General features: G+C 50.7%; 5 protein-coding genes across 5 annotated transcripts; 1 reads left to right on the forward strand and 4 right to left on the reverse strand.

Moving 5' to 3' along the window:
• Positions 1-1,017: 1,017 nt before the first annotated feature.
• J4E78_006660 (uncharacterized protein) lies at positions 1,018-1,446 on the reverse strand (the record flags this gene model as incomplete). Its single annotated transcript, XM_049367270.1, has 1 exon — positions 1,018-1,446. The coding sequence occupies one exon, from the start codon at positions 1,444-1,446 to the stop codon at positions 1,018-1,020; it is 429 nt and encodes a 142-aa protein (XP_049221017.1).
• A 343-nt stretch (positions 1,447-1,789) lies between these two features.
• Positions 1,790-3,590, reverse strand: J4E78_006661 (uncharacterized protein; the record flags this gene model as incomplete). The annotated part of the gene is made up of 2 exons (XM_049367271.1): positions 1,790-3,191; positions 3,238-3,590. The coding sequence occupies 2 exons, from the start codon at positions 3,588-3,590 to the stop codon at positions 1,790-1,792; spliced, it is 1,755 nt and encodes a 584-aa protein (XP_049221018.1).
• Positions 3,591-3,814: 224 nt separating this feature from the next.
• Positions 3,815-4,780, forward strand: J4E78_006662 (uncharacterized protein; the record flags this gene model as incomplete). Its single annotated transcript, XM_049367272.1, has 3 exons — positions 3,815-3,845; positions 3,900-4,240; positions 4,289-4,780. 3 exons carry the CDS (start codon positions 3,815-3,817, stop codon positions 4,778-4,780), a joined length of 864 nt encoding a protein of 287 aa, XP_049221019.1.
• An 833-nt stretch (positions 4,781-5,613) lies between these two features.
• On the reverse strand, positions 5,614-6,621 carry J4E78_006663 (uncharacterized protein; the record flags this gene model as incomplete). Its single annotated transcript, XM_049367273.1, has 2 exons — positions 5,614-6,162; positions 6,223-6,621. 2 exons carry the CDS (start codon positions 6,619-6,621, stop codon positions 5,614-5,616), a joined length of 948 nt encoding a protein of 315 aa, XP_049221020.1.
• Positions 6,622-8,458: 1,837 nt separating this feature from the next.
• Positions 8,459-9,933, reverse strand: J4E78_006664 (uncharacterized protein; the record flags this gene model as incomplete). The annotated part of the gene is made up of 2 exons (XM_049367274.1): positions 8,459-9,831; positions 9,882-9,933. 2 exons carry the CDS (start codon positions 9,931-9,933, stop codon positions 8,459-8,461), a joined length of 1,425 nt encoding a protein of 474 aa, XP_049221021.1.
• Between the last annotated feature and the right edge of the window lie 122 nt (positions 9,934-10,055).

The raw sequence follows: 10,055 nt of genomic DNA on the forward strand, positions 1-10,055 counted from the left end.
GCGTAAGTCATGTAATTTAGAAGCTGATCTAGGAATAATTGATTGGTATCAAGGCTGTTGGGGTCCATTACGTTCACCATGTCATTGAAACATGCACAAAAGTACTATTAGCGTTTAGCAATGCCCCCAATAGTTAGAAGAAGTGGTCAAAAGCTCACGTGTAATAGTGTTGTTCCATCCTTTAAACGTTCGTGCGGTGAAGCCTGTCGTGTCTGGAATATCTGTGTGAGCTCCGTAGAGCGATTCAAGGAACCAAGTTCATCAGAATGATGTAGCATGTCTCTAATCAGCCTGAACGCCGGTGAAGATTCTTCAGTGACGATTCGATGAAACGATAAGCTCGGCATGATCGATAAAGTGCCACTTCCAATTGTCAATTGCATGAACAAACGGAGCTTGAGGCCAAGGATCAGGTCACAGAGTACCATTCCAAATCCGATTGTCATATCATGGCCTCCAGACGTCCAGAATGGGCAACTTGTATCATGGTAATGTGCTTTGCTCCGTGACACGACGAACGTCGACCGCACATATTGCTTCCTTAGTAGGCGCTTGCGGCATGTGCATGATGCAAAAGCATTCGAATTCTCATTCCGTTTGGAGTGCTTTGCTCTCACCCTGCGCTCAAGAGTCTGAAGAGCCGTGGCCTCCTCTTCAAGACTCACTGCGGACATTGGCAGTAGTGTACGGCAGAGATTGTTCCTTTCCTCTGTTATGGGTAAGGGTTGGAAACGGATAGCACATGTCTCTTGAGCAAACACTTGATCGTGCTGGCCGACGAAGGGTTGTATGAACCCGATGTTGTTTTGGGTTGTGGACAATTGTGCGCCTGGAAGCTGGCTCTGGTCAACGAGGTAACGATCCGGCGGCGTCTGGACGCGTCGCTGCTGATCGAGTATCATCTGGGTATTCAGCGACAGTTGACCAAGCTGTTCCTGTACAGTCGCGAAGTTCTGTTGCCACTTATCCCTATGCAATATTAGCTGTAATGTCATTGATTACACACTAATGCGGCCATTACATCTCTAACGCCTGCAACGCAATCTGCAAGTTCTGTCGAATACTGCTCAAAGCGTCTCTCCAATACTTGATATCGCTTTCTTTGAACGGATATGCTAGCCGTTTGATCACTTTCCGCGAGTGGGTCGAGAATCTGCTGGAGCTTGTCGAAGGAGTGTCATCTCCGACCTTCGTCCTGATCGACTCTATGGAGAGCGCGCATTGCTGTATGATAGCTTTCACCAATGCGATGGGTGTAGAGGGGTCCATCCTGCTAGTAGCGGTCTCCAGATACTCGAGTAGATCCACCAGTGTGTCCAGTTCGCGGGTAATCTGTCCAGCCTTCTTTTTCGCGTCTTTGACGCCGTTGGTGTACTCGGAGAGTTTGTCGTACAACTGGAGGGAAAGCGATATGACACCAACAATGGTGCCGGCCACTTCGGCCATGGCGGGCGTACACAGAGATGGAAGGTGCGATGAAGCGAAAGGCTGGAAAGTGGGCAGATGATAAGACTTTTTAAGAAGGCGCAGCACAGCTGTGCGCCTACCGCCGATGGCGTCCACTCATTGGAGTCGCCGGTGCGGGGATCAGCCCAGCCTTGCGACGATGTCAACCTTGCGGGCTTTCAGCCTGGTCTCCGCTACGTGTCAGCTTGAGGAATCTGAGCACGTTGGCGTGATTTATGCGCTTCATTGAGTGTCAACAGCTTGATCTTTATGCAGATTGAAGTCACATATACGCGCAACAGCACCGCGTACTGCATTGAAGAAATTCATGCATTACCAACTCTTAAGCCATCCCCAGCAGGCCCTTCAGTCTAGCTACCTTCCCGATAATAATACCCTTCAGCCCCCCAGCACCCATAGTAGGCACCTCATCCACGCCCACAAAGCGCCTCACAAGTAGGTTGAAGATATTGCCAAAGCCCAACGCCATGACCGTACTAGTCAAGATAATAACGTTATACGGCATACTGAAGTCGGGAGTGGGAAGAGGAAGAAGCAGCGAAGTAGTGCGGACGTAGATACCCTTGTTATCCCCCGACTGAGGAGACAGAACGCGGATAACGGCAGGTGCGACGTCGAAGCCTCGATTCGCATCTGGTGGGTATTCTGTGTAGCGCAGAATTGCTTTCTCGAAGTCATAAGTGAGGGTGAGGGTAGAGGCTGGTGGGATGACCATGCGTAGCTCGAGGTGGGTGCCACGCTTGCGGTCGACTGCTGGTCGGTAGTAGGTCTCTTTTATGGGGCTTTCATCTGTGGTGTCGACGCGGGCTTGGAGCGTGTGAAGGTATGGCTTCATGAACCAGGGCAGAGACTCTAGGTATACTATCTCGACTGCGTTGGTGGTAGACGGGTTCTTGATGACGGACTGTGTACTACCGCGTTCCTGGCCGTGACCGTTGATGGATCTTGCCGCAAAGACTAGAGGATCGGGACGGACAAGACCGGTTTTCATCTTCTGCTCGGGTAGGACGAGGTCGAGGTCTTCGCCGATGGGGAGCTTGTAGCATCGGAGGGTGTCTGATGCTAGTCTAGACTCTGTGAAGTCTCCTGTTGTCTTGACCTCGAGTTCGCGCTCCGGCGGCAAGTTGATGCAAACGTTATTCGCTTCTCCCTCAGCCTGATCTGCGAGTGGACAGGCTCCCCTGAGCGGTCTTCCAAAGACCTCCTCCAGTGTCCAGGCGGGCTCGGTGCCCTTGTTCAGAGGATAGCAGGTATCGTGTCCGTTGTATGGCTTGGAGGTATCGCATTCCATCTGGTTAATTGGTAGAGGTCGCGGGATAGGGTTGTCTCTGGGACGTTTGGCTCGCGCAATGTCCAAGACCATGTCAACGCTTTGCTCCATCTCGATCGAACAGCTTGAGCTACCCTCTTCGCACGTCGGGCGTACATCGATGGCCATGGTTTGGAATGAAGCGTCGAATAGTTTGTGTCCATCCAGAAGGCTGGATACACCGGCCTTGCCCTTGCAGGGTAGTAGCTTGAGAAAAGGTGTAAGATTCTCCGTGCAGACGACTTCGTGGGGTAGCGTGCCGTGGAGGACGTGAAGGTTGGACGAGTTACGGTGTTGACCTTCGGGGTCAAATGACATGACGGGCCGTATGGTCTTGGTGGCATCGATGAAGTTGATCGAGGCACAGAAGAGGCCCGAAAGGGCGTTGGTAAGCTTCAGCCATCGTGCGAATGCTCTGTTGCAATTAGTCGAAGTCCTCGCCCAATGCATGGGAGTCATACTCTTCCTCAGTATCAGCCTCTACCCAAGCCCAAAGCTCAACACCAGTCCCTCCTTCTCTTGCACCATTCCATGGCCGCTGTCCCCAATTCTCAGCATCCCATCTTCCAACACTGAACCTCAAATGTAGCTCCCTCGTATGCGCATGTTGCAGAATCTGTCCAAAAGATCGCGGGAAGTATCGGAAGTTTTGTTGTTCGAATGCAGTCGCGCTTTCGTTGCTCCGAAAGTTGAAAGAGGCCAGAAGGGTGTTCTGGGGAAGGGGTCGCAGGAGGAGGCGCTCGCTGTAGTCGGCGCCCGCGGAGACAAATGCAATCAAGGCATTGAGCAACACAAAGTAAAAAGACGAGAGCATCGCAGCATCGTAGCGCTCTCTACGCGAAATGTGAGCGGGAAGACTGACGATCGGCCCTTGATGTTGGGGTTGCGGCGGACATGTGGAGTGAAGGCGCCCCACCGGTGATTGGTCACCCGGCGTGGATACTTGGCACTGCCGCGGTCGCGATTTCTTTTGGCAGTCACTCACCTTGCAGCTCTCCACATCACGACCCAACCGCGCATCCCTAATATATACACATCATGGCCGCCGCAGAGACGCGCAGGCTGCTTGGTAGGTCCCCCGAAATCGCTTTTACTAATACGACACCATGCTAACGCGACACAGAGCAGCTTATGGGCGAACAGCTCATGAGTGGAACCGACCAGCGCGCGCCCCAGCTAAACATCAACGACACCAAGGTCTGTCGCTCCTACCTCGTAGGCAACTGCCCCCACGACCTCTTCACCAACACCAAGAACGAACTGGGTCCCTGTTCCAAGGTGCACAACGAGGCGCTGCGGACCGAGTACCAGGAGGCAGACGCGGAACAGAAGCGCAAATGGGGATTCGAGTTTGATTACATGCGCGACATGCAGCATCACATTGACAGCTGTAATCGCAAGATAGACACTGCTCAGCGCCGCTTGGAGAAGACGCCTGAAGAGATCAGGCAGACCAACGCTCTTGTAAGTATCCCGGCCAGGGGACCTGCACTATCTGCTCACGCGCGACAGCTCAAAGCAATCAACGAACTGACCAAATCGATCGACGCCGGTATGCTCGAGATCCAAATCATGGGCGAGGAAGGCATGGTCAACATGGCCGTCCAAGAGTTCACCAAGGTCCGTTACAAGAAAGCCGAGAAGGAGGAGCGCGAGAGGGAGCTTCGGGCTCTATCAGACACCGGAGGTCCATCTGGACACCAGAAGCTTCAAGTGTGCGACGTATGTGGTGCGTATCTCAGCCGTCTTGACAATGATCGGCGTCTAGCAGACCACTTCTACGGAAAGATGCATCTCGGCTATGCTCAAATGCGCAAGTCCTACGAAGCCCTGACCAAGGAGCTCAAGGACCGCCAGCCACCCCGCAATTCCTACGCTCCCTCCGGCGGCGACATGGACCGAGGCGGCGGTGGAGGTTGGGGAGGAGGTGGTGGTGGATACGGCGGCGGTGGCTTCCGTGGTGGACGAGGAGGTCGTCGCGGAGGCAGAAGAGGCGCTTGGTAAATATCCCCGGAATTTGGCGTTAAGGTGTGTCTATGCGATTCCCAAAAGGTTCGGCTTACAGCAGTATTGATGCGAAGACTACCGCGACTCGGCGGTACTTGTACAACAAATGGCGACTATGGAGGCCCTTTCGGGCGTATGAGCTTGAGACAGTCCAATCAGAACATGTACGCTTTTCTCCAACATGCACCTGACATGCTTCTAACCAACGTCAAGGAACCTGTGCGACAGCTGAGCCAGTTAGAGGGAATTTGGGCATGCCCATCTGCCATGCACCGTCTTAGGTGAGTTGCATTTTTTTGCGGTATGTTTCTGCAATGTGACTCGTAATTCTGGCTTTGGTCATGACACACTTGATGTGAATTGCTTATTGACTTCGTAAACTTGCATTACAAGCCTGTTCTTGTAGCCTGCACTCATTACTAGGTAAGTCGTAGACGCAATCGGGTATGTCCCCTTTGCTTGATGATCAGCGGCAACATTCGGCATGGACGTTCGCAAACCTCGACACACCTCTCATGCTCGTTTTCATGACATGGCCCAGCTCGGACACAGGCTTTTTGTACAGATTCTTTTCGGTCAGCTCTTTATCATGGAGTAACTCATCCACGATACATAAGCAGACCATTGGACAAGACACGCGATGTGTATATATACACCAATGCATTCCTCTAGAATTCTATATACAGTCCAAGGGGGTATTCGCTAGCCACTGTGGCTTAATGGGTATCGTTATTCGCGGGCATTTCGCCCGCCATCCTATGCTCTCTTCAGAGCATGTACTCGCGCCAGAAGAAAATGCAATCTACACAGACCATCCTCTCCGTCACCATCTAAGCAGTGCCGTAGTTCCTGAAGTTTTCGCAAGGCAGGTAGTTGTTCTCGATGAACGCTGAACTGAACCTGATCCCATACGCGCACTCGAATTCCTGCTCGCTCTCAAATGGGAAACCCTTGGTCTTGACGGTGCCCTTGACGGTCTCGATCTTGTTGGGGCTTGTTGTCAGGCTCGTGTTGAAGAGACGGATCATGTTATCGCATTGCTTGCCGTCGCCGAACATGACCTGGTTGGTGACGTTCATGAAGAAACCCAGCGGGTACTTCTCCTCCGACGTGAGTGACAGCCGCGTGCTAATGGATGCGGCGCCAGCCTCAGCGCTCGTCGCCTCGAAAGACGTAGTTCGCGGTTCCTTAGCGTCGGGTACCGCACTGTATGCATCGCAAGCAGGCTCGAATAACGACGGGTAAGTCTTGATTCCGTAGTCTGCAGCGCCCTTAAGAGCGATGACGTTTTCAGCCGACATAACAAGCGATGGCGTCCACTTGAAGGATGTGGCATTGTCGCCGAGGAGATCGAGGAATGGGAATTCGATGCCACCACGCTAGTCAAAGTTAGCACTACTACCGCGGATCACGATCTAAGGTTAGGCGCATTATCGTACCGAGAAGTCGGGTATTTGAAAGCCGAAAGCTTGTACGCCGTGGTCGTGGACTGCCTGGAGAAGGGCTGGGTACATTCCTTCCGGGAAGTCAGGGAGGAGATGGCGGTATGCGTGCTCCAGAATGCGGTATTGCGAGGGAATGAGACTGCGTGCGAGATCCAGAGAAATTGGTAGGACTGAGATTGTGCCGTTCAACGTTCCCGTCGCATTTGTTGGGTACTGTGACGCAATGGGGTTTGGCTGGTCAACTGTCTGGCAGACAACCTGCTCGACAGCTTGTTGGATTTCATGGACGACCGGAACCTGAGGACTCGCGTTCGTAGTACTCGCATAACGAATAGCGAGCAGCGAAAGAAAGCTGAGAAGAAAGTACTGCCATTTCGAAATCGGAGCCGCCATTTTTGGTCGTTGTATCGAGAGGAAAGCGAGTACAGGATGGCACAAAAGCGCAAGGTCCAAACAAGTGCTTATCATGGTTGCTGAGATTGACCTCCGGGCCGACTTGACAAACACTAGACGGTCGAAAAGCTGATCATGTGAAAAGGCTGGTAGTACAGCAAAAGGCGCCAGCCCATTTGGCGTAATGAAGGACTTTTTCAGCTACATAAAGGTAGTCTATACACACCGGCAACGCATGAATCCGCGCCACTAAAAGGGCGCCGCAAGGGTATCGAGTACTGGAACACAGATACCCGCAGCTGAGCGGGACGACTGACGCCGGGTGAATCAGGTACGTACCTGACCGCAACAGCGTCTGCGCGAGACGCAGCGGTGCTTTGGGCTGCTGGAACGAGCAAACGAGCAAAGACCAGAGTCAAAACGTGACTAGTGCCATGGAACTGCAAGTTTCCGAGACGCTGATCTGTCAGGTGGAGGCATGCTGCCGATGGGCTAGGGTAAGCCCTTGCGCATCGAAATGCTTAGGCCCGACTGCACTTGCTGGTTGAGTGCGCCCGCGCGTTGGGAGGGCGTGTATTGTTGCCGTTGGAATGGCGGGTGGTGCAGTGCGTGTGTCAAGGAGACAAGGTCGCAGTTTCATCGGCTTCGAGATGCTTGCGGGGCCGAGCGCGCACGTGCATGTTAGCCTGGGTTCCGACTGGCGTGCGCCATGTATTCTCTAGTTTATATCATTTCGAGCGAAGCTAGAGCTAAGGTTATTAATTAAATCTACTTATAAGCCTCTAATAGTTTCTTCTTACTTATAAGCCTTCTTATAAAATTCTATTTACTAAATAAATAAAATTATCTTTTTATTTTACTCTTGCGCTTATAATACTCTTTAAGTATTTTTTAGTATAAATAATAGTACTTATAAATAGCGTATAACTAAGTTTATATAAAAAAGTTATATAAAGTAATTAAAAGTAGAGCTAGTAGCGTAAAAGCGTTTTATTTAAGTTTTATTAAATTACTTAAAATTAAGTTTTTAGCTTATATAGTAGTACTAGTAAATAGTATTATTATAGTAAGTATATTAAAGCTTAGCTTTAGCTTATATAATTTATACTATTATATAGTAGTTATAAAGTAAATTTTACTTAAGTTAGTCTAAGTTTATATAAAAAAGCTAATTTTAATATACTATAGTAGATATATTTATAGTAGTTTATATAAATAAAAATATTTAAGTAAAAATTTTAGCTACTTATACTTTACTTAAGCTAAGTAGTAGTAGTAATATAACTTATAGTTACTTTTAGTAGTATACTAGTTTTTAGTAAAGAGAGCTAACAATAACCTTAGCGATTAATTGCTCTTTTACCACGCTTCTAGCAATGTGTTCTTCTAAGGTTCTAAAGCACGCGTCGCATACATTGGTAGGGCTTATTGCTCGCGCCGCAGATGAAGCAGTCGCGATGCTTCCTCTTCGATAGAGTAGTAACAGAAGCTATGCGAGAAGACCGTTCGCCAAACATCATCCAGTCGTACGTCATCCGTATTCATCAGCACTCTATACGGAACCTAAATCCATGGGCTCCTTGCGCTACATACGGCAGCGTTGTGGCGTTGGCTATAGCCCGTGAAACGGCGGCGGACAAAGTTACAATCACAATCCTCCGGTGCTAGAGATTCCCAAATCCGGATCCACGGTCGACCTCAATTACACTAAGGTAGCGTGCTGATCATTTCAAATTCAACCAGTTAGATCAAGAGGACAGACCTTCGCAGCATTGAGATGTTGATTACTACAACATTATACCAGCTATCGCCCAAGAACCGATGCATATACAGAACATCACACACTTCCGTGTCGACCCCGCAAATACTGCTCTACCGTTGCATCGTCCATCTTGTCGATCTCAGCTGCCATCGACTTGTTTGCTGGCTGCGCCGAACTACTCCTGCTCGAAGGTTCGGAATCCGACGAGGAAGATGATGAGTTGCCGAAGCCCAAGGCTGCGTAAACAGCCACCACTGAGTTTGCAAGGTTTGTCGCAGCGCTCGTCGCTTGGCTGATGTAACTCTGATCCTCTTGCGCCTCGCCATCGACTTGAGCGGTTGTTCCAGACGCTGAACCTTCTTGACGGGTAGGTTTTGCAGAGGATGGCGTATTATCGGTTTGTACAGCGCGAGGTGCAGGTTGCGAAGCGCGTCTTTCGGCCTCCTCAGCAGCGCAAACTTTCGTCAACTCCTCATGACCCATCCGAGGAGAAGGTTGTGAAGCTCGTCTTTCAGCTTCTTCAGCAGCACGTACTCTCGTTAGCTCGTCGTGGCCTGTCCGCTCTGGCTTTGGTTGATCATTTACAGCCACAGCCGGCGGCGCACTTTCCCTCCTCTTCTCTTTCTCCAACGTATCATCCAATTCCTTGCCAAACAGCAACTTGAAGAAGACCACGAGAAGTACCTCCTCCGTCTTTCGATTCCGAAGTACATATCTTAGATGATGCGTCTTCTCATCCACGTACTTGGCCACACTGATCGAGAAACCGGGCAGCCTCAACGAAAAGTTCGCAAAGTCAAGGTGTGGGTTGAAGAAGTCGGCATGGTACATGCGACCCTTCTCGAACGTAAAGGCTGAAAGGGCTTGTTCATCGAGGTAATGCTTCCGCCGCTTCTTCCATCTTGAAGGCATGGACGACGCTTTGCGCACTTCTTTGCCACTCCCCGACGCACCTTCTTCGATCACATCATCACTTTCTTGACTGAGACTTGCGAGTTGATCTTGTGCTGATACATCGCTTGTCCGATCTCCAATGCGAAAGGCAAAGAAGCTCGATAGCGCGGGTCCGTAGAGATACGGCTCGTCAGAGTATGCATCTGAGTAGAGCCCTGGGTCGAGCATGCTCGTGGCGATCTTCATTGCGTATCTGAAACCTGGTGGAAGCTGGTGCTTGATCGAATGGCCGTAATCGAAGCCCATGACAAGATCGGAGCCGGACATATCCTGCTTGGGAACGAATGAGTAGGCGATGGAGTATCTATCAGAGGTATGCTGTGGGTGATCAAAGTAAGATGATGAAGCTGGTGAACCGCGAGGTAGGCCATGGTAGTCTTTGATTCGGACGCGGATCCATGCTTCAACTAAGTCGCTCTCGACGTGTGTGGGCTCTGCGCCGTTGACTGATACCTGTTCGTGTTTTGAGGCATCATAGGATGGTCCGGCAGTCACTACATATCATCAGCGTTCTGTGGGATAATTCCAGTTCACCCCAACGGACCTTGCAGGAGGTACTTGTCGCGTGCCTCAGGGTCGACAACGTTGCCCGACATGCTGGTAGTAAAGTCCGACGATGAACTAGTGTAATAGCCGTGACTGGTCTATCGGGAAAGGAGGCCGGGCAAGTAGATCTGCTAGGTGGAGCGACAGGTAGACTTATGTACCGTTGGATGCA

Source organism: Alternaria triticimaculans (genome assembly GCF_023758025.1).
Source record: "Alternaria triticimaculans strain BMP 0046 chromosome Unknown scaffold_9, whole genome shotgun sequence".
In the NCBI taxonomy this organism is placed as follows: Eukaryota; Fungi; Ascomycota; class Dothideomycetes; order Pleosporales; family Pleosporaceae; genus Alternaria; species Alternaria triticimaculans.